Below are 24,856 nucleotides of genomic sequence, written 5' to 3'. Positions count from 1 at the left end.
ACTTATTTGTTATAGGTTAGAGACAGATACGAGAAAGCCCAAATCGAACTCAGGAGACTACAAGGCGAACGCGAAAAGCTCTTCGCCGACAACGAACGAATGCAGTACGAAATCGAACGAGCCCAGACCCAATGCACCAAAACCCAGGCAGCCTACGACAAGGCTCAGGAGGAGATATCTAGGCTGTCTATCGAAGTGGAAAAACACCGGGACAAACACGAAAAACTGCAGAACGAGTTCAGGAAGGTGGTGGCCGAGTACGACCATTTGAGAGAAACAGCGGGTGGTCCGGGCAGAGATAGATATTCTAGGTATGTAGAATTTTGTGTTTTTTTAACCGTGAGTGAGTCTCATTATGGGAAGCCGATCTCTGCAGTTGCAAGGGTTTCACTGAGAAATAAAATTTTACCCTAATACCACACTATTGCAACCGAGCATTTTTCTGTCTAGATCTGGTTTTAGGTATCTTAGTTTTGTACAGTAAGGTTAGGTTATTTATATTAAGTTTTCTAAGACCAGTGTATACAACAGTCGGCACAAGCACTTCATTCCTGTCCACATTTACGAATTCTTCTCTTCTCTTCCTCAAGATAACATCTCGATATTTGATTTAAACTCCTGGACAAAATTATCGCACCACTTGTCTTTTAGAGATTTTTTTTGGAGAAATAAAGAAAAAATAGAGTAACAAACATTGTTAACTGTGCATTGTTTATTAGCAAAAAAGACTCATATTCTATTCAACAAATTGAAATTTAACTAACTAAATTCATTTTTACGAAAAAAATCAATTTTTAGGAATTACAACTTCGATACAAAAATAAAACAATATCCCCAATAACAACCATAATGCATTATTAATATCGTGCTTTTGAAAAGTTTCTTGTGGAATATTTTCCCAGTCCTCACGCGCAGCCAGTTCCAGTGCAGCTAATATTCGGGGAGGAGGGTTCCTTTGCCGAATACGCCTTTTTAACATGTCCCAGACTTGTTCTATTGGAAAGTGCAGCCCGGAAGATTTCCGCAGACGAGCGTTCAAACCATCTCCTTAAATCTTTTAGCCATGAGTTCTGGCATCTTCCTACTGATCTTTTTTCTTGTACTTTACCCTCCATTATGAGGCGCAGTATTTCGTATCTATCACCTCTCATCACATGACCCAGGTATCGCATTTTTCTTTCCTTGATGGTGTTCAGTACCTATCTCTTTTTGTTTCTGCATGCGCTGGAGTACTTCATCGTTGATGATAGTTTGTACCCATGAGATTCGCAGCAACCGTCTGTACACATACATTTAGAAGGCTTCTATTCTTTTTTCGGTCTGTGAATTTAGTGTCCAGTTCTCACATCCATATAGTAACACAGAGAAGACGTAGCATCTGGCCATTCCAGTTCTGAGTTCCGCACTGAGGTCTCGTCTTGTAAAAATGATTTCGTACTCACAAAGATTTTTCTCGCTAGCTCAATTCTTGAAAATATTTCTCTTTTCAGATCGCACTGACTATTGATGTTAGCTCCTCAATACTTTATTGGCGTCACTTATTCGATTGTTTGTCCCTTGACACGCAGGTGTGCATTTATTGAAGTCTTAGAAAAGACCAATAGTTTGGTCTTGGAGACATTGAGATGCAGTCCAAACATCTCACTATAGTGGACTACGGAATCTACGATGCTTTGCAGTTCTTGTATATCGTTGGCTATTATACCATGTTCCTCAAGAATCTCCAACACATATCTGCGTGCATTAAGGGTAAGTCTAGGTAAAGGCACTAAATCTTACTACCTAGGATAGTACAGGCATTGTAGGCTCCCCAAAACATAAGACTTCCTCCAGCAAATGGATCTCTTGGAGATATGCATGCTTGGGCAAATCGTTCACAGTCTCTTCTCCAGACTCTAGAACGACCGTCTAGTTATCCAATTCTCGTCTCGTCAGTAAACAAGACGCGCCTATAGTCATTTACATCCCATCCCGAGAATCGTCTTGCAAATCTTAAACGACTGACACGGTGTTGTCTGGTGAGGAGAGGTCCAGTTGCGAGCCTTCTGTTACTTAAATTCGCTTCATGAAGGCGTCTTCTAACTGTACGATCTGAAATATTGACATGGCGTGCTGCCCTATTCAAATCGTTTAAGCTACGGCTGGTAGATGTTCTGTTTCCTAGAAGATTGAGGCGGCAAAAAATTGTCATCTCTTTGAGAAGTAGCTCTGTGTCATCCTTGTCCTGGTCTTCTTATGTTCCGGTCTCCCTCCCGCTGCGCAGTTTTTATAACCGTTGTGTGATGCACGCCTAAAACGCCAGCCACATAACAGTAGCTTACATTCTCCACCTAAAGTTATTGCTTAGACAGTTTCATTTTCAGTCAGATAACGTGACGTTCTATCCATATTTAATAGAGAGAATTTACACGTGGTTACGATAAGAAGTACTACTGAAACTGTGTGCGTTGGGTACATATAAGGAAAAATGCAAAATAAGGAATTTCAATAATTCAGAATAATTTGACCTTAAACATTCAAATAAAGTTTTGTTTTTGTCCAGTTCTGTTTTTCGTACGAGCAAAGATAAATAAATGTTTTAATTGATATATTCTTTTTAATTTTCTTAAAAAATAAATAGTGGTGCGATAATTTTAATCAGGTATTAAATAAGTATTCTTATTCAAATAAATTAAGTCGCATTTAATAAAAACTCTATGAAGTAAAGATAATTACTCTATATTGAAAAAATTCTAGATATGAACGAGATGAAGTGCGAACGAAAGAAGAAAACGACAGACTTCGAGCTGAAGTCGATCGCCTTCGAGAAAGGCTAGACAAGACCCTTGGAGATTTAGACAAGAACCGTAAAGAACTGGCCCTGGTCGAGAGCACTCGCAGCAAGTACGGCTTCGAGCAAGAAAAGGAACGCACAGCCGAGATGGAACGACTCAAAGACGAGCTGCAAAGAAATCTATCCACCAATCAGCAATTGGAAACGAAGCTTCACGAAACAGCCATGCAGCTGGATTTGGCCAGGCAAGATTTGGGTAAGGCTCAGGCAACGCAAGAGAAGCAGAGGATGGAATTGGAGAGGGCTATAATCGAATTAGAGAAGTACAGAGATAGGTATGAGAAGTTGAAGGCACAGGCGGAGAAGTTGGAGAAAGATAATGAGAAGCTGAGAATGGAGGTATTAAATACTTTTTATCCGGAGTGGTGTCCCTCATACGACGCGGAGGCTCCAAGGAGAACGGTTGTTTATATCGAAATGAAATTTTGGTACTGTCGTTTGAGAGGCGCCACTGTATTGTATGTGTTATCAAGTAAATATGAAAACTAAAAGAAGATCTTTCATTTCTTCTTCAATCGTACTTCAAACCAAAAAAATATATTTATAATAATTTTTCAGGTTGCTCAAACTGAACGAAGGCAAACGCTTGCCGCTGACAAGGTCCGCAACGATGAACGCCTAGAAATCGAGAGACTGAAAGAGAAACTAGAAAAAGCTCTCCAGGCCAGGAACGCTACCGAATTAGAAGCAGGTCGCCTCGCTCAGGAACTTGAAAAATCGCAGCTCCACCTTACCAAAGCCCTCGAGACCAACGAGGCTACCAAGATAGAGTTTGAAAGAATGGCAACGGAACTTGCAAGGATGCATGAACGTTTGGAGAGAGACAAATTGGACTGGAAGACGCTGGAGCAGGAGAGAGACGTTCTCAGGGCTGAGGTGCAACAAGTTAGGAGTGGTATGGACACGCAGAGGAGGACCCTGGATCACCGGACGCAGGAGACGCTGATTAAGTTGCAACAGGAGTTGGCACAGTCAAATAGAGAAAGAGATAAAATGGCGTCGATGTTGGAGAAACAAGGAAGGCAAGGTAAGAAAGAAAACTTCTCAAATTCTTCTAGTTTAGAATGTTCAAATTTATTACCAAAGTATTTGTAATTGTTTTTTAGCCCCCTTATCCAATATTTAAATGTTGTTAAATAATGTCTAAATTGCAAAGTAGATTCTTCATCTTTGTATTTTTGCAATTTACGATTTTAAAAATTGTTTATTTGTATTTCTAATAGGAATATAATATTTCTTCTTTTTGTAGAGCCTTATTTTGTAATTTGTTACCTACATACATACTTTTTGGCTCATATATTTTATTTTTTATTTCTTTTTTTACGTAGATTATCTTAATTTTTGAGATACAAAATCCTCTTCCAAATTAGAGCTAAACAATGGCATATCATGAGGTGTTATTAGTTCTATTAATTCCGGTGCATTCTAATAGTAACGATATCGATATAGCGATCTAATATAGCCTCTATTATAATAATTGATCGTGCGCGGAAAAAAGCCTCGGAAAATGCTCCCCATCTGGTTCTATTTTTGGTAGCTGGTTGTTCCAAGAGGGTCGATATAAAAATCGATTTTCTAAAATTCCTCAAGTACTGATTGTGACCAAGATTATGCTGGACGGACAGGTTTTCTTTTTCTTTCAGAATTCCATTCAAGCTGATCGGTTCTTGATATGTTTTCGATTAGCTTTCTCAGTGTATGACTTATCCATCCCAGTTTTCTTTTACTAACTTCTATATACACTTCTGATTAGTTAGTATGATGAAGCAGGTCAGTATTGTATAGAAATAATAGTTTCAGACCAAAATATCTTCAGAATCTTTGTCAAGCAACGACTGATGAAAGTTGCAATACATGTTCAATATTGAAGTTAAAAAGTCTCAATGTGGTTTATGTGGAGTGCTAGTGCATATTCCATACAGATTTCAACCGACCAAATGTTTGCTGTGCTTTCTCAGTGGACAGGGTATTTCCCATCCTCCTCTAAGAAGAGATGTTCTTCCTCCGAGGGTATACACCCTTCTACGGTTGGAATTCCGCCCTCCGTGCCCTTCACAGTCGAGAAGCTTGTCTCCGGCTGAGGTACTCGTGAGGTGGAGGCTGGAGAGTCTGTCTCCATTTTCAACACCTCTTTAACTTGGTCTCTCTTTAGACCTGATACGGGTATTGTCCCGAATCTATAATAGAGATTATATCTCCCTTTCTCTATTACCTTCTTGGTTTTGAGGTTAATTCGTATTGTGAAGACCTGACTTTGGCCTCCCTCTGACTTCCTCCCTCGAGTTGATAACTCGCCAACTCCATTCGCCATGTCCTTCCACTGGAGTCTGGATAAGGCTTAGCATGTAAGTGGTGTCTTTCCTCTTGCTCTTCTGCAGAAAGACCGTGATGGTCGCCTCTTTTGGGATGTTTTCTGCCTCCACTGCGACCTGTCTCGGCTCCTGCCTATTCTTAAAGATTCTTAAGATGCTCAATCCATGAGGAGCGTGCCCACCCGAAAATGTATCTCCGCAAGACGCAGCTGACCCACATCTTGTGGAGCGTTGGGTTGTGGAGAGTTGGTACTTCGGCCACTATCGCCTCGTCTAGATCCGTGAGTGCCGTCAGTGAAACCACTAGGTAATCCTTTGACAGCCCCGCCATTTTCACTTGTAATTAATAATTGTTTTCACCAGCAATAGCGGTAAAGTTGGTGATAGGTCCCTGCTTGCTCGTCTGCGTCTCGGTGTTGGGCGGCTTTCCATCCTGGTTTTTTTCTCTCCTTATCTGAGCAGAGGTGAGAGGCTCTCTCTCTCTCTCTCTCTCGCTTGCCCGTTGGTGAATATGCGCCAGGCTGTCTCGTGGTTACTATTGTGAGGAGGATGTGTATTCCTATTTGGAGTGTTTCCGCTTTTGGTTTCTATGGAGCAAGTCCTTCTTTGAGCAGTCGGAGATACCAACGTACTTTTGCTCCGCTAAGAACCGAGATATAAAAAATCTTCGACATTTTTAATGCCAGCTTCCTCAATTTTAATATTGGTATTATTGGTGGAATAATGGACATTAATTTGGTTAGGTTAATTTGGTAATGTTGATGTTGATGTCTTCTATATTAGGTCTGGTTATTTTTAAACAATATTTAAGTGGATAGTGGCCAGTAATTAAGCTTGTACGCAGCTATAAATCATTTCTGATTAAATTGGTTTGTTTTTCAGCTATTCGAATCTAAAGTTTTAAAAATTTATGTGTTTTTTCTTTAGCTTGGAGTATTTCCAGTAGTTTTTCCGTAGAATTTCTTCCTCCAGGTAACTACTGAAACACCAATAGATAGGTTGGAGGAATAAATCTCTTTTTTCGTAAAGGTATCAACGAGTTCTTTTACTTCCATACCAGCAATGGCTAACTTTTATGTATGTTTTTTATATCTTTTTTTCATTATCTTTCTGTTTCTATGACTCATTATTTTAATATGTTCTTTTTTCATCCAGGTGAATCTATAGAAAAACAAATTATCAAATACGATGCAGACATCAAACAGCTAACCATGGAACGAGACCAACTGGTAATCCAATTAGAAAAATCACAGGACATGCTGATGAACTTCCAGCAAGAACTGAACCACAGCGAGGCAGAGTTGGAGAAACACAAACAAGAAGTGGCCAGATTGAAAAACGAACAGAAAAAGATGTCGCAAGATGTGGAGAAAGGAGCGAAGGAAGTTTTGGAGAACAGGGATAGGGAAATTGCCAAGTTGCAACAGCAGCTACAACAAGCTCAGAAGGAGAGGGATACTCACAAGCAAAGAGCTGAGAAGGCTGAGAAGTTATTGCATGAGTCTGGAGCTAGAGGTGATTCCGAATTGGAGCAATGGAGAAACGTTATCGAGCAGGAAACGAAAAGAGCAGACCAGGCTGAGAAGACAGCTCAGGATCTGCAGAAAAGGATTCAGGTAATTAAATTTAAAAAATATATATCAATAAAAAGAATATTGTGCTGGATTATATAGGTCCTTTTAATTGAATTAAGATAGAACTTTTAGTTGTTCTTCACTTGTGCAAACTGACTAAATATACTAAGTGACATTGAAAATAGAACACCCACTAAATATTATTTAATTTTAATGAATGTTTGTAAGCATGTTTATTATTGTATGGATAAGAAATGATTATAATTTGAACGCCGTCAACACACTAGTTTTTGTGCTATACATGCTTGTGTTAAAATTCCAGTCATCCAATATAGACCCGGCTTTCGCAAAGTTTGTTACTTATTCTGCTACAGAGTAGTTTCAGGTGTTTTTCTGAGTTTATTATAATGCCTAGAATACGTAGACGTGCAAATTTTAGACAACTCAGTGATTTTCATAGGGGTCGGATTGTAGGTTTGCGGGAGGCAGGATTATCATTTCGAAAGATTGCTGATAGGGTCCATAAAAGTTTTTGTACTGTTGCCAGTTGTTGTAGAGCTTACTTTCAACAACACCGTGAACATCGTGCCAGAGGTACATGGCGTCTAAGATTAACCACTGAGGGCCAAGATCGCCGTTTAAGGCATTTAGCTGTCAGAGACCGTTCGGTCACTTCCCGAGCAATTGCTAACTAATGGTTTACGGAACACGGAAGACTCATCCTTGTTAATAATGTGTTGGACCACCTCGATGTTGTATACATTCGTTGAGTCGTCTGGGCGTGGAACTAGTCAGATGATTTATGTCTTCTCGCGGTATTTCATCCCATGCTAACTGTATCTCATGCCGAAGAGCTTCTAGTGTCTGAGGAGGATGCGATAAGTTTGTCAGTCTCCTACCCATGATATCCCATACATGTTCAATTGGTGAGAGATCTGGAAATCTTGATGGCCAGGGTAGGATATTAACTTGGGCATTATGTAAGTGGTTCACAGTTAATCTAGCAACATGGGGACGGGCATTATCTTGTTGAAATATAGGATCGTGGAGCGTTCGTAAGTATGGTAAGAGATGAGCTTCCACAATTTCCTCAATATAGCGTTGGGCTGTCATATTACCTCGAACAAATACTAGAGGTGACCTGCTACCATATGCGATTGCTCCCCATACCATAACTCCTACAACTTGGTTTACATGCCTCTCCATGAAAAACTGTGGATTCCGCCTTTCTCCACGGTATCTTCTCACCTGCGCAAAAACGATAGCATTCCATTCTGCGCCCCATTCTTGTCGGGCTCTGCACCACTCTAGACGTTGTCGTCGATGTTCAGGGGTCAATGGTAAAACCCAATGAGGCCGAAAAGAAAACAGCCCTAAAGACCGTATTCGTCGGTAAACAGTTCGCATCGTGACAAGGTAACGAGCCAATATTTTCACTCCAAATTTTGATCATTTACGCCTTTTGTCAACCTACATTCATGTACAGAAGATTATTAAAATTAAACAATTTTTAGTGGGTGTTCTATTTTCAATGTCACTTAGTATATTTGACGTTTTGGACTATGTTTTGGACTAATAGCAGAAATATGGTAAATTAAATTGCAATAAAATTAAATTTAATCATACTTTTAGGTCCACTGACTACACTTTCTCTGTTAAAAATCTAACTTCTAATATTTTAAAGTACTATTAGTACTATTTTAGAGTAATCTTCGATTTCTTCAAAACCAATTAATTAATATCATAGTAATAATCAGAGAATATCGTACATAACTAGAGTTTATTTTTTTTTCTTTTTCTTAAACCTTTAGTATTATATCCATATATATATATATATATTTTTTCCTTTCTTGGGTATGAGGTTTTTTTTTATTAATTGAAAATGGAAATTTTTTTTTTATTATGCGACGTTTCGCCTCATCATGGTAGGCTTTCTCAGGCACTTTATTCTTGAAGCCGCAGCCGCCTTGCTACCACCAGTCTATATAGACCATACCCAAGAAAGGAAAAATATATATATATGAGTACATAACTAGTACCTATATGCATATACTAGTTATGTACGATATTCTCTCTCTATGTAAATACACGGGTTTAAATAGCGAGTATACGAAAAAGTTATTATTTAATTGTTCTAAAAGTGTTAGGAAGTATAATTTGTGAAAATTCTAAAAATAAAAATAAAAAAGTAAATATTTTGATATCTTCAAAAGGCCCAATTTGTATTATAATTTATTATTCCAGTTAAAAAAAACTTTTCAGATGAGTTCAACTACGGTGGCGAGCATAATTTTAATCACCGGTTTTGCTAGTGGGGTATAATTGTGGGTTATTCCGAATTTTTTTCAAGGCACATAATTATAATTTTAGATGATCATAAAACATTTAATCACTAGTTGATTAAAAAAAGTATACCATTAATATTGCAAATTATGTTTTATATGAGTATATCTATTTAATTTTTTAATTATGTAACGAGCACTTTGTTTACTCACTTGTTTCGTCGAACTGCTGGAATCGATTTTTGCTTTTGGTCAAATGGGTGGCTGTGAGAAACTATGAAGCTATAAAATGTTGATTTGGAAGAGTTGAATATCCGGGAGAGTTGAGTTATTTGTTATTGCGCCCAACAACGCCCTAATTACGCTGTCCTTTAAGCTGTCCTTTTAGCTGTACTTTTAGCTGTCCTTTAACATTTTTTTCGCGTCAATGTTATAAACATTTGAAATTGTCACAACACAACACGACGGTGACGTCTAGTTCGAATTCTTTTTCACTTATTTATTAATACCCAAAACAGCGTTACATCACACAAACCTCATACCTGAATGTTTTATAGTTTCAATAACTGCACTAGCAAAAAACTAAAATACTTAAATATTATGACCAAACCACGATTTCAATATTATTTTAATGCGATCAACATGAGGGTGGCGTGAACACTGATAATTTCTGATTTCTTGAGGCGCCGCGGTCGGAATTTGTTGAAATCAACTGTAATGCACAAAGCCTATACACATCAATATTACATAAAATATACCATATTACAGGTTATGGAAAAGCAGCTTCAACAGCAACTTAACCAGATGGCTCAGTACCAAAGAGAAAGGGGTATACAACCACCTGCAGCAGACGAGAAAGAGCTGCAAAGGTTAAGGAAAGAGTTGGAGAAGTCTCAAGGAGATGTTAAGAACTGTAACACGGAAAAAGAGCGGTTACAATCTCAGTTGGAGATGTTGGTACAAGAGTTGGAGAAAAATCAGGTTTGGATTAATTTTTTGAAAGTGTGCAACGGAAAATTTTAATGGTCAAGTTTAAAGTGTTATATTTTTTTTATTTTTCTATTTTCATGATTTTTTTTTAACAAACTGTATATAAATGTATTAACTAACCTAACCTAACCATCTTCAATAAGGTCAGTGACTTTTACACAATCTTCAACACTAAGAGCCTTATTCAATCGTGCATAACAATAGTCACCAAAGCCATCTCGTCGTTATGAAGAATAACATCAAAAAGTAACGATAATTGAAAAAATTGCTCAATGTTTCTGGCGAGTTCATTTTGCTCTTAATAATTAACCAAGACATGTGTCGCCATAAGTCAAAAAATAAAATATACATGATTCTGACCGAAAAATAATGTTTTAGGAAAATTTGCTCTCGAAATTATTGCACAGGGTGTTTTAAAGATAGGGTAAAAACAACTGTTCGATTAACCCTGTATAATAACTTAAATACGAAAGTTGGTTGTGAGTATAATAAACTGAGTTTGCGAATTAAAGTTGATATATTTATATACAGTTTGCTAAAAAAAAATCAAGGAAATATGGCTAAAAAAAAAAAAAAATAAACTTTAAACACTTTAAACTTGATGAAATATTTTTCCGTAGCGTTTTTTTTTGCATCTGAGTATATATTTTTTAATTTAGTACATATTTTTTTGGTTTTAGGTTTTTAGGGGAGTATTGTTTAAAATAAACTATTTAATCTGAAGTGTACCTAGTAGTTAAATTATTTATTAATTTGAATGTGTTTTTATTTTAACTTTTCCATCCTGTGTAATCTTTTTTATTGGCATTGATTAATTAAGTAATATTCAGTAGTAATAAAAATTTTAATTCAAAAACAAAATTAAAAAGAAGATTACACCGATGTCTTACTAATATTACCTATACTCCATTTCCTTAGTATTATAATTTTATTATAGAGTTTGATTTAGTTAAATTATATACCGAACTTCCTATTTCATTTTTATTTCTATTCTGATGCTGTTAGAATGTTTATACAATATAAAATCTGCTGTGATATTATATATAATATATAAAGTAAAAATGCGTAAATATTGCATCAAAATAGTTTGCTCTTACAAATCGATTTAGAATTCTGACACTAACGTTTATTTACATATCATCAGCATTATCAACATGACCTGCACTAAACTATTGGGATATACCTAGATTTATCTCTTACTAAATATTTACCGACGATATACCAGCATTTCCCTATCAAAGTTACGAGCTTTAGACCGAACAAAGTCAATCCAACAAATATCTTAAGAAACAGATCCAAATCAACAACAAAACCTTTGTAACAAAATATAAACTGTTTCAGCTCGAACTGCACGAAGCTACGAAGAAGCTACAAATGGCTGGTCCTCAACGACCAGCGGAGGACCTTGGGCCTCAAAAGAAGCAGCTGGAGGAGGAAAAGAGGAGGTTGGACGACCAAAGAAAGCAAGTGGAGGAGCAGAGGAAGGCGGTGGAGAGCAAACACAGACAGGTGGAGGAAAAGGAGAGACAGTTAGCCGAATTAGATAAACAATTGCAGAAACAAAAGCAACAAATGGACCAATTACAAGCCTCATTGCAAAAGGTTAATTTTATTAAATTTATTATTAATATTATTAATATTTGAACACATAACGCATCTAGCGGGTGCGTCTCGATAGTGACTCGCTCTTATAAGTTTTTTATTTTTTCAGAAAAAACGAGATTTGGTATGTTAGTATATGATATAAATTAGGATTTATTGACGAATTAAATTGTTTTTGGTCACTTCCTGTTTTACCGGAAATGGCTACAACTTTTGATTTTTAATTGGCACCCTCCGTATTTTTTTACTTTATTCGATAGAAAATGACATAAATTTTCGCTTTAAATAAAATCGTATTTTAAATTTCAATCTAGAGTGCCATGGTTGTGCTAAAACACTAATTTTTAGTCAAGGAGCTTTGAAAAAATTGATTTGATCGTTTTATGTTTTTTGTGTCTTGTCTTGGCAAGTTACAAAAGGCCCAAATCGTATTTTTAGTCATATCTCATTTTTTTTCAAATGGAACGAAGGTGGCTCATTAGCATATTTGGAAAAAGCTTTTTATAGGAATAATTTGGTACCACCATTGGTAATTCGAGTCAAGTTGTCGTTTTAAACCGCATGTTACAATTTGAAATAAACCATATGCGACAATATCAAAAGTTGAAATGTGATACGTCATTCTATTCAGAGTGTCATTTTCTATCGAATACGGTAGAAGTATACCGAGGGTCCCATTTAAAAATCAAAAGTTATAGTAATTTCCGGTGAAACAGGAAGTGACCAAAAACAATTGAATACCGTCAATAAATCCTATTTTATGTCATAATATACATTCCAATTTTTTTTTCTGAAAAAATAAAAAAGTTACAGGGGGTGATACAGTTTTGAGATGCACCCGGTATAAGTATATAATTGAATGCGTTCATGATATATTTACATTACACTTTATACAAGCTAATAATAATGAAGTCATTTCTAGCATGAAAACTACCGGATAATTGATAAAAACGGCGTCAAAGACCACTGAAGAATGACAATCGATTATAATTTTGACGAGATGAATCTCTAGAGGTCATTTACTAAAAATTGACATACAACTTGTTAAAAATTAATGCTAATTATATAAAGATTAAAAAGGATAGAACGTTTCCAGACACACAAATCTATTGCCAAAATAGTTATTTGTGTACCAAGGCCGTAAAGTTGATCATACGGCCGAGGTGCACACAAAGTTTTTTAAGCGAATGTCTTTTGAAGTAGGTAACAATTTTGTTTACAATTTTGTTTCTAAATAAAGACGAAACTGGAGATTAGATTCAAATTTTTATTAACCAAATGAAAAGTGTATTATTAAGTAACAAAGATGTGCACCGTAAGTAATTACGGTATGTACTGTATTATAAACAGAACTTGAGTTTTAAAGAAGTTAATAAATTAGGGCATTATTTGCTATTAATTGTTAAAAAATGATAATTAATAAATAATCCAAACATGCAAATTAAGTGTGTCTAGTAGGCCGCCTTTATAATTTGACAATCTTAATATCGGACGTGGAAATAACTCAAATAAGTAAATTAAATGTGTCTAGTAGGCTTCCCTCATAATGACTTTGTTTGCAAAAGCGGCCGGTAACGTGAATTCTGAGCATTCGTCGCCAGCAATACATCTCAGTAGTGTCAATTTTTTTTTTATTTCTGGCTGTCTCATAGTCCAGGACTCGGAGCCATACATTAGTATAAGAAATACCAGGCAGGGAACAAACCTCTTTTTAAGTGTTTTGATATGTTTTTGTCTTGTCCATATCTTTGAGAGTTTTCGAACTGCCACCTAAGTAATTTCACATCTCCTTAGTGAAATTGTCATTTTCCTTTCTAGTGACCCAAGATATATTATATATTGTATATTATATAGTATGACATATTTTGCCAATTGCTCTTTGTAAATAAGTTTTAGAATTTAGTTTGCCCGGTACCTGAGGTTTAAGCACAATAATAAATTATGACTAATTACCAATTTTGAACATTACTAGGCTGGAGGTACTGCAGCGGCAGCCACAGAACTTAATAAAAAATTGGCTGAAGCAGAAAAGAAGGTGGAGCAAGCACAGGAAGAAGCTAAACGATCTGCGACGGAGATGGAAAGGTTGTTACAGTTGGTACAAATGAGTCAAGAGGAGCAGAATCAGAAAGAAAAACAAATTATGGAAATGCAACAGTAAGTTATTTTAGTTAAATTAAAAAAAAAATATATTACTAAACAAAGGATACGGTCGACTATCCGGAAACAAAAACGAGATGTTTTACAGTGATGATTCTTACCAAAAATGACAATTTAGCAATTTTAAAACTTATTTAGGCGCGTAAAACTAATGTCAAGTTGTTACAAGAAGGTGTTTTATTTTATTAATTAACTGTGATTTTGTAAAAATATTATTACATTGCTTAGCATTTGGATTGATTTGGTTAGCTTTTCTTTGTGGAGGGTGTTAAGCTGTGGTTTTTATATTTTAATAATTAACTGTGATTTTGCAAAAATATTATTAGATTGGTTAGGTTTTTGGGTTGCTTTGATTAGGTAGCTAACTAAAAACTCAAAACCACACAGCAAATTTTTTTGTTGAAAACTACTATTTAGAGCATCTATTTGAAAATCCAAAAAATTTTTATCTCAAAATCGTGTTTCCGGATGGTCGACCGGTCCCCTAAACAAAATATAATATGAATATTAAGTACAGAAGATAAATAAAGAAAATGAAAAACATTTTAAAAAATAATTCCTCACACATAAAATATAATGTACAAATCTTTCATTCAGCAAGTTGTGAAAAAATGAATAATATGCTACTATAAGTTAATGTAAACTTATAGTAGCATACCATTCTATTATCAAAAATTGCTCCAATTTTAATCAACAAACTGCCAAAAAAAATTTCTAGGCTATAGTTCCAAAAGAAACAAAATGACTCAAAGTCTCGATTTCGACATTTATTATAAAAATTTAAATTGTGGCACGTGTTTTGCACATATGAACATCATCAGACTTAGCAAGAAAGAAACCCAAATAAATAATATAAGAAGCAATTTTATTTGGGTTTCGATTTTTTAAATAATATACTACATAGCACAGTGGTTCCCAGATAGGTCATTACTTAGAAATATTACTTTCAAAATGTTTGCATGAAACTGTTGCTAACACTTTTCTTATATTCCCCTGTAAACGATACATAATAAATAACAAAATCAAGTGAGCCTAGTGTAGCGCTTTTTTATTAGAAATGTCACATTTTTTGCTACTGGTATCAAGCTGACATAAACAGTTTTCAGATAACGCCAATTAATTACTTATTTTATTAAAATTGATAAAAGCTTTTGCCTTTTCTGTAATGGACGTTCGAAAAGAAGGTAAAAAGAACTGTTTTTTCTTTTTTGCACTTAATTAAACATAAGTAATATTAGTTTATGACAATTTATTTGAAGGTAACAAAAATAGTATTTTTACATTTTTGCTTGTCACTCTTTAAGACTTTTAACTATAGTATTTTTAATACCTATTTAGAGGTACCAGCCGTTTTAGTAACTTAACGTATGCGGCTTCTTGAACGATCTGAACCCGCATGAAAAACTGGAACTTTTAGTGCTTCGGACGCTTTTTGAATTGCCTTAAATCGAGATCCTAAATCGTTTTGAAAATAGTTTACTACATTAAGCATAAGTTTTTTTGGATTCATCAGAATATCGCATTTTTATATCTTATTTTGCGTTATGACATACATGAAATCAAAATTTGACGTAACTTCAAAAACGTGACATCTAACAAATTAGTTATCGACGTTCCTTTTTGTTGGTAATTTTTTGTTTCAACTGATTTATTAATAATAAATAAGGATGGTGTTATTCTAAATGGGTATTAAAAATACTATACTTTCCCTTTCAAATCCTCTTAAACGGCATGAAAATACTTGTTGCTTAAAGTATATTGCATATAAATTAATTGCCACTGGCTGCCGCGAATTGCCGCCGGATTTTATACCGGGTGGTTAAAGATTGACTTTTTGTCTTAAAATAAAAGTAACTTATTTTTTCCTCTTCGTGCCAACTTATTTCGTGGACACACTATATATCAATTGACAATAGAATTGTATTTATAAAATGAAACAACTGTCTCTTTTATTTTTTCAACATTTAAAATAAATTTGACCTCTTTAATATGAAAAAAAAACATGTACAGGGTGGGTCAAATTCGACGCTTTTAAACGGAAACATCCTTTTCTATAGGAGATAGACGAAAACTAATATCGGTGTCTGGAGCTCAATTTTCATCAAAAACATGATGGTGAAAACCGTACATCAATATCTGTTACCGTTTGGGAGTTATCGGGTGTTTTTCAAAACTGTGCATTTTTAACAAATCGCTGTAACTTTTTTGCTATGGAAAATTTTGTATTTCTATGAAAACATTTCCAAAGCACCTTTTTACCTAGAATTTAATGGTTTAAGTATAATTTTTTTAAAATTAATAATTTAAGAGTTATCAACAGAAAAATTGATTTTTTATTTGGGACACCTTCTATATTTTTAATTAACTGAAAAGAATTTAAAATTACCTTTCCAAAAATATAGCACACTTGATATTTTGCTATAATCCCCTTCGAAATACAGAATTTTTAAAAGTTCGCCACTTTTAACTAGTAGGCTTTGGACCCCTTATTGATGATATACCTCTAATGGAACTCGAAAACATATTTGTCTAGCAAGACGACGCACCGGCTCTGAACGCTGAAGTTATTAGCAAATTTTGCAGCCAATTTCAAGAATATTTGAATATCTAACCAAGATCCCAGCCGTTGGCCGTCGAGGCCGCCTGACTTAGTGCCCATAGATCTAATCCTATTGATATATTTGCGAAAGAATAAAGGTTCCTTATTCTTCCGTATAATCTAGACAAGAATTAGACATACTTAGCAGTTATGAGAGGGTATCTTTCAACCCCACTGAGTTAATGAATTACGCGAGAAATGTTCAAAAACTGCCCCGTCTGTCCATAACAGAAGACGGTCGATATGTCGAACATCTGTAGCAAAATCTCATGTCTTGGTTTGCTATTTATTTTTATTGTTATTAGATATAGTTTAAATGTGTTGATGTTGGTTAAATATATTTTAAGTTGTTATAAAATTCTGCATCTCTCATAGCAAATATTATTTTCGTTTTAATTGATGCTCACAGCTAGAATTTTTTTGCATTACAGCCGGTGCCGTTCAAAGCCTACTTATTTAAAGCGGGCGAATGTTTATATACTCTATATCTCGAAGAGGAATCGAGCAAAATATCAAGTATGTTATATTTTTGGAAAGGTAATTTTAAATTATTTTCAATAAATTAAAAATATACAGGGTATCCCATATAAAAAATCAAATTTTTAGTTGATAATTCTTAAAATATTAATTTTAGAAAAATTATACTTAAACCATTAAATTCTACGTAAAAAGGTGCTTTGGAAATGTTTTCATAAAAATACAAAATTTTCCATAGCGAAAGAGTTACAGCGATTTGTTAAAAATGCATATTTTTGAAAAACACCCCGTAACTCCGAAACGGTAACAGATATCGATATGCGGTTTTCGCCATCATGTTTTTGACAAAAATTAAGCTCCAGACACCGATATTAGTTTTTGTCTATCTCCTACAGAAAAGGGTGTTTCCATTTAAAAGCATCGAATTTGACCCACCCTGTACATATGTGCAAACATAATCTGTATACCTTTCCGAATAGTTAGAACTTAAAATGCAAATCACACGAACTGGGCCCAATTTTTTTAATACGCATATTACATTAAGTTTTTTATATACATTTATTTAGCATTTGTTATCAATTTCTATTAAAAAAGGTGCAGTCAAGCTATATCTAGATATATAACAGTTATGACCGCGCAGCTAATTAAGGGGAACCACTGTGCATAGGTTTGAATTCAAAATAACAGTAATAGTTCAGTCATTGGGGATCAAAAAAGAAGCCTGCTTGGAAAAAAGTCCGGAAGTTTTGAAACTTTGCAGATTTATAGGTTTTGGGGTCCTTAACTAAAATCCATAAAATGCACATTCCCAGACTTGCCGCCGCCATCTTGCCAAGATGGCGCCCAAAATTGGTATTTTGTAAATATCTCGAAACCTATGTGTTTTTCGCAAAAAATTTGAAGAGAGCAAAATTAAAGATAATTTCCCATAAAAAGGTTCTATGAAAATTTTCGCTAAAGTCAACCGTTTAGGCAAAAATCCCCTGGAAATTTTACAATTTTGCGTAAAGTATGATATGTATAGTCGATTTTCCGAAATCAAATGTCAATTAGGGTTCACTAAAACTAGTTTTAGTTTAGTTTCTTCAATTTTGTCATGAAACAGTGGCGTCTCATTAATTCGCTCATTAATTTATGAATAATTAATTGTCGTGCTGGACATCATTCATTGCGAACTTACCACCAGGTTCAGCATAGGTCTGGTTGTACCAAAGATGCCGAAGAATGGGGTTGGAAGAAAACAAAACAGGCATTACTCCAGTCACAACGTTGACAGATCCAGCTCCAAAATCCTCATTGGCATTTATCCTGTAAATGCAAAACCAACAACCGTGGTAAAGCTTGCGAATGCAGAAAAGCAGGATTAAAATGTTCAATGATTTGTGCATGCTACAATGGGAAATCCTGTAACAACCAAACCAAACCAAACCTCACTGAAGTGTCACTTGACGAATCTGATGAAGAGGAGCTGGACTTGCCTGTAGATATCCCTCTGGCGCCTGAAAATGAAGAGTTGGACGAATTGAGAGACCACCCTGATGAGCTCAGCACAGCAGTACAGCAGACACGATCGACTTTTATATCAATGAGCTAGGTCCGTCGTCCGGCTTGTGCAAATAAGTTAAAGTGTTTAATTTAACCTAGTGCAGTAGGCCTCCGGGGAGACCACGTTAAAATAAACGCGCCATGTACTTTACCTCTTGGGTGGTGTGGAAACAAATACACATTTTCAATAATTAAAATTAATTACTCATAAATTAATGAGCGAATTAATGATCCATCTGTTTGTTTCATGACAAAATTGAAGAAACTAAACTAAAACTAGTTTTAGTGAACCCTAATCGACATTTGATTTCGAAAAATCGACTATACGTATCATATTTTACGCAAAATTGTAAAATTTCCAGGGATTTTGTGCCTAAACGGTTGACTTTAGCGAAAATTTTCATAGAACCTTTTTTATAGAAAATTCTTTCTAAATTCTCTTTAATTTTGCTATCTTCAGATTTTTGCGGAAAACGCATAGTTTTCGAGATATTTACAAAATACCGATTTTGGGCGCCATCTTGGCAAGATGGCGGAGCCGGCAGCAAGTCTGAAAATGTGCATTTTATGGATTTTAGTTAGGGATCCCAAAACCTATAAACCTGCAAGGTTTCAAAACTTCCGGACTTTTTTCCAAGCAAAATTCCCCAATAACTGAACTATAATTTGAACGATTTTATAACAAACGGAAATAATTATTTTTTTCTGACATCCATGTTTGATATCCAATCAGTTTATTTAGACAGATCGGATATGTCATCTTTTTCCTTGATCTATAAACCAAATTTCAGCTTTCAATATGCCAAATTTATGATTTAACCGACCTTTTCAAGATCATGTTTTTGTCAATTTTACACATGTTTTATTTTTTATCTCGAAAACTATTAGAGATTGATATAGTTTAGAGTTAATATAATAGAAAAATTATGTGATATGGAAGTATAGTTTCGAAAAATATTTTAATATACCGGGTATTCCATTTAAAATCATTTAAAATAACAAAGATGCCATCACTTTTAGTATGAAACAGCAACAATGTAATGCTGATAATAATTTAGACAGATAGAGCAGGTGCCTTTATGCAAAATTCCAATATTTCAATAAAATCACCGGTTCTCGATAAACGTCTAACGTGCCATGGCCGTGAATCACCCTGTATATTATTTTAAGAAAAATTATTATAATACCTTTGCACACTTATAATTTATTGTAATTTTCCTTTTTTTCTAGGGCACTGAAAAACGCTCAGGCAAAATTGAAACAACAGCAAGCACAATCTCAAGAGGTAATTGTTTTATATTAATTAATATCCTAATTAAACAAACTAACATAAATTATTTTCTCTTTTCTAACTCTTTATGCATCTATTCTGGATACGTACGTATAAACAAACAAATCCTTTGCTTATTTATATTACTGTTGTTTGTACAAAGGCTGGACCTGCGGGATTCCTCAAGAGCTTTTTCTAACTCCAACACATCCATGTTTCAATACACACTCAAAAAAACAATTTTGTATACATATATGTCTTTGCCTCATTCCTCGATTTTTTTTATTTAAGACATATTAAAAACGATTTTTATTTAGTTTTTTTATAATTTCGCGTACAAAAGCTTGTTTTGTTGTTAATGTATGTGTTTCCTTTATTCTATCTTTTGCGTATCGATGTTTAGAATGAGAGAGCTGTCGTAGAATTAAGGAACAAACTGAAGAAAACTGAAGATGAAATGTACGAATTTGAGTTACCTCTCAATTCAACCAGGAAGGATCTTTACGAGAAGGAACTACGTCTAGATGAAATAGAAAACTTTGATTATACCGTAAAGAATTTGAACGAGTTGTTGGAAATAGCAGAAACAACGATAAAACAAAAGGAACTGCATATAAAAAAGCTAGAAAACGAAATTGAAACCAAAGATTTAATGATCACAAAAATTCGGAACGATCTGAAGAATAACAATGGAACTTTAGAGAACTGCAAGTGTACAGTGAAATCAAGTGATAAAATCATATCTAATATTAGAGATACTGATGATAGGAATAGAGTAATAATTGTAGAAAACAGGGATGAAAGGGTAAAAGAAGATTATTTAGAGCGATTAAAAGAATTAGAAGATATCATAGAGGAGAAGGATAAAAGGATATTGCAACTTGAGGATGGGCTTAGAGAAACCATCTGTATTTCTACGGAAAGGGAGCAGGTGCTACAGGAGGAAGAAAAGAAAAGAAAAATAATACTAGAAAAGGTACTGATTTGTATTTTATTTTTATTAGTAATGTCTGGGGGGGGGGCAGTAAAATGTTACAAAACTGTACATCTGCTTTAAAATGTTACAAAACAGATTTCAACAGCTATTTAAAATATTTTTATGAAAATACCTCAAAAGTTTATAGATATATTGCTTTCTGGTATTTAAAAAAAACTGATTATTTAAGGCTTTAAAATGAAAGAAATATTAAAGTGTTCATTTTTAATTAATCTATAGGTATTCTAAAGAGATATTACTCTTTGATAATCAGGTGATTTTTGGTAATTAGGCCGGTATTAGACTATAAACTTTCTTTGTCAAAGATCTTCCGAAAGATATTTCATAAAATTATCTTTATAAAATATAATAGAGAGTATAGAGGATGCTACAAATTCGGGATACGAGCATTGGTATCTCCGAAACCGTAATAGATACGAACATGGTTAAATTGGGGCAAAATTGTTCCTTGGGATGTTCGCCAACATGCTAACAAAAAAGTTTCTAAATTTTCAAGTTTTTTGAAAAAAAAAAACTGATTTGTGCCCCTCAAAGGAAAATATTCCTTGGCGACAGGTCCAGGAATCTCGCAGTCCATTATAGGTACTGCTCTACCATTTCCAATCCAACTTCCGGGGAAATTATTTAATTGTTTATATTATATGTATATTATTATTTATTTTATATATTAGTTTTTAATATTTTACTGTATTTGATTTACCATATTCCATGTTTTACTACAGGTCTTTTTTTCAAACTTAACAATGACTCAGCTTGTCAGTATTGTTACGATAAATAAATTATATATTTTTAAAAAACCAGGTCTGGACTTAACATTAATTTAAATAAATTGTGTTTAAGTGACAAATAAAAATATTAAGTGTGGCATATCGTTATACTCAGGAGACCGAATTCTTTCAAAACATCAGATAAAAACTGCAGGTCCGTATTTAAAGAAATTAAGTTGGCTTTTCTATTTCTATTTCACAAATTATCAGCTAATTTGAAAATCTAAAAATACTATCAGGTAGCCTTGTTAAAGTGACCATGAGAATATAGGATTAGTTTTAGAATTTTCTAAAAAGTAACGACAGGAAAAAATTAAATTGATTTTCAAAAAATCGTTTTTTTTTTCTAAATAACTCGGCAATCAAGAGAAATTTTTGAAACTTTTTTGATGGCATCTTGGTGAACACCCCAAAGCACAACTTTGTCCCAATTTAACCATGTTCGTATCTATTACGGTTTCCGAAATACCAATGCTCGTACCTCGAATTTGTAGCACATTTGTATATATAATTGTATAGTACAATAGCGGCCTTAGAATTATTTCAGTAATTCTCCTTGCCGAATATCTCTGTTGTTGCTGAAGATCACGGATTGCAGTTTTTACTAACGTTACGTACTTATTCGTTAAACTTATACCATACTGTAATAAAAACTTAATTAATAACTTAAATAACTTCATTAATAAAACAATAACAGGATAAAATTCAAAAAAAAATCAATTAAAACCTCACTCGTAGTTTGTTTATCCTTCAACTTAACGAATGATTAAAAATTGATTCTTAAATAATTTTTTTGCATAGAACCTAATGGCGTAGTCAGATTTTTACTATAAATGGTCTTTACTTAAATACTGGTATTACCCAAAGGGTTTGTTTTAAATAAGACGTCACTTTTGTCACTCGTATACGTATTTTGCATCCAAATTTGTTTATTATGTTATGTATGTGTTGTTATAATTCAAGAGAACTCTATCCTGACATCCTTACTTCCTTAAAGTCATTTACGATTTTTTTAATACATTTTTTCAGAACATAATATTTTTGACAGGTTGGTAAACTTGAACAACGATTATTGTCTCTTCAATCTGCCCAAGCTATGCGTTGTCACAACTGTAAACCTTACGTGAGGCGAACATCATTTCTAGAAGAAAAATTGGCAAAGTTGATAGCAGAGAGGAAGAAAAACATTGAAGAGCTAACCCACATGAAGTAAGTTTAGAATATAACATAGATAATAGATATAGAAAGTAAAGATAGACTACAAACGTTTTAGAAACATGTTCGATAAAATTACCATTGCCAAGGTATAAACAAATTTTAATAACCTCTAGGGACATAATTGCCATATGCTGATTTTAAAAACAATTAAAATTGCTATTATTTTATAGTTAACACTAAATATATGTTCATGGTAGAACGTTCACCATTTGTGTACGCATTTTGCACCCAAATTTCTTTATTACATTTTCTTATAATTCAAACACGTTCTTCTGCTTTACTGGCACTGGTATTGACACTATACTTTAACACTACGGTTTCACTGAAATCTACTAGTGCAGAACAACCTAAATATATTTAATACTCATGTAAAATATTTTTTTTGTTTTGAATCAATGTTATATTTTTGAAATTACCTCTAACATTACAAATACCTAATAGCACAAAGCGAATACCTACCTATATAAATATTTGCCATTGTTCTTTAAAAGGAGAGAAGCCCTGGAAGCAGCTATAAGCGAAAAGGATGCCCATTTGGCCTTATTAGAAATGACTGGAATAAGAAACGCTCGTCAAGCTGAAGAAGTGGACAATCTAAAAATGGACAAGAAAAGATTGCTGGATATGCTAAAGAAAGAGGTTTGTAAAAACTATGTTTTGGAAGATTTATTTAATTTGTACAAGTCAAATTAACGTTTCACCATTTCATATCCATATAGCACTGCATTTTTTTGTTTCTTTTTCTATTTGTAAATATCGAAATTTAAGCTTGTGTCGTCGTTTAAGATATTGGAAACTTGTCAATTCGGCCTATCCAGGTTGCCTTTCCCAAAAAACTCTGGTATTTTTGGTGAAAGGCCGGGTTCGAAGGTCGGTCCTTTCCGTGTATGGCCACCTATTGGCCAATTCTCTTTATAACTCATTCTTCTACGTATTCGAAAAAAAAATTAATCAAAAACAAAATAATAATTTTTCTCTCTATTTAGTCTGAATCATGCATATCCTTACTGGAGGAAATTGAAGCGGAAAACGACGTTTCTATAGCCCTAGTCGAGGCAGCACTTCATCAGGATACGGAAAAGGACGACATATATTCATGACCTACGTAGGAAAGTTTACAGATTTTAACTTACCTACCTTAACTTTTCTAATATTTTACTCTGTATCTTTTAATAACAATACTCAAAAGTAAGCCTTTAAGTTAAAATCTATAAACTGTAAATATGTGTATAAATAAAATGTTCCTTCCTCGATAAATGTTACGTTTTTTTATGATCTCAGCAATAAAAATGTGTGCATGTTTTAGTCGATTGAATTGAACACTATGAAAAAATGTCACGACGTCATATATTTACGAAAGCGTTATGTATAAATATACCGGGTGTTGTTTAAGTTTAAAAAAAGTCTCATGCAGGATACTAATATTCAATTGTTATTTAATTATTTTTATTTCTTTTATTCTTTTCAGACCAATTTGTTAGATTATTTTTATTCATTAGTTTCACAAAACAATGGTATAGAGTTATATACTATAAGTTGTACGACACCCTGTATATTTTCTATCACTCACTGCCTAAGTAGAAATAAATTTAATAAGTAATTAGGCATCGTATAAATATATACTATAATAATATAGACATTTTAATTAATAATTAATAGAATTAATTGTGAATGTGTTATAAATATAGTTACTGTTAATATTGTGACGTTTAAAACTCGGTTGGCGTTATTATACAAATTCAAATAAATCTGTCATGCAGCAAATAATAATAATAATAATATGATATTGTTAAGATCAATCAAACTAGCTTGAGCAACGTCGACAAGTATTTTAGTTGTGAATTTTTCAATAAAAAACATCTTTCAATAAAAAACATTTTACACAGGATATGTAATGTAATAATGATTAATGACCTAATACCAACAAATTAATATTCTATACATTTCTTCAAGTGTGAAATATTTAGTATATTTAGCATACTACTGTTTCACTTCATGTCAGTAGTTACTACTATACTTATACAGGGTTGTTAAAAATAGAAAAATAAACAGAGTATTCCATTTAAAAAAATACAACTATAATATTTTTTACTTATTTGGGACACTCTGTATCTTGTAAAAATATTTTTAGATTGTAGCTCTAATAGTTCTTCAACGAACCCAAAACTTACAATTTGTAAAAATCTAATCGTTTAGCTGCAATACTCCGTGTCGTATGTTGTGAACAACC

At 33.8% G+C, this 24,856-nt stretch overlaps 1 protein-coding gene across 1 annotated transcript in view; it reads left to right on the top strand.

Moving 5' to 3' along the window:
- Nucleotides 1–23,981, top strand: part of LOC115874809 (ELKS/Rab6-interacting/CAST family member 1-like) — a 120,245-nt gene extending 96,264 nt beyond the window's left edge. The window contains 12 exon segments of the mRNA XM_030890108.1: nt 16–311; nt 2,737–3,172; nt 3,392–3,860; nt 6,301–6,761; nt 9,770–9,982; nt 11,333–11,593; nt 13,566–13,750; nt 19,605–19,659; nt 20,048–20,620; nt 22,457–22,617; nt 23,118–23,265; nt 23,613–23,981. Coding sequence (XP_030745968.1) covers nt 16–311; nt 2,737–3,172; nt 3,392–3,860; nt 6,301–6,761; nt 9,770–9,982; nt 11,333–11,593; nt 13,566–13,750; nt 19,605–19,659; nt 20,048–20,620; nt 22,457–22,617; nt 23,118–23,265; nt 23,613–23,726 — 3,372 coding nt within the window. The 3' untranslated portion in view covers nt 23,727–23,981.
- The last annotated feature ends 875 nt before the right edge of the window (nt 23,982–24,856 follow it).

Source organism: Sitophilus oryzae, unplaced genomic scaffold, assembly GCF_002938485.1.
Source record: "Sitophilus oryzae breed Bouriz unplaced genomic scaffold, Soryzae_2.0 scaffold_1297_pilon_pilon, whole genome shotgun sequence".
NCBI lineage: Eukaryota > Metazoa > Arthropoda > Insecta > Coleoptera > Curculionidae > Sitophilus > Sitophilus oryzae.
The sequence above is the reverse complement of the archived record's forward strand: the minus strand, read 5'-3'. Positions and strand labels throughout refer to the sequence as shown.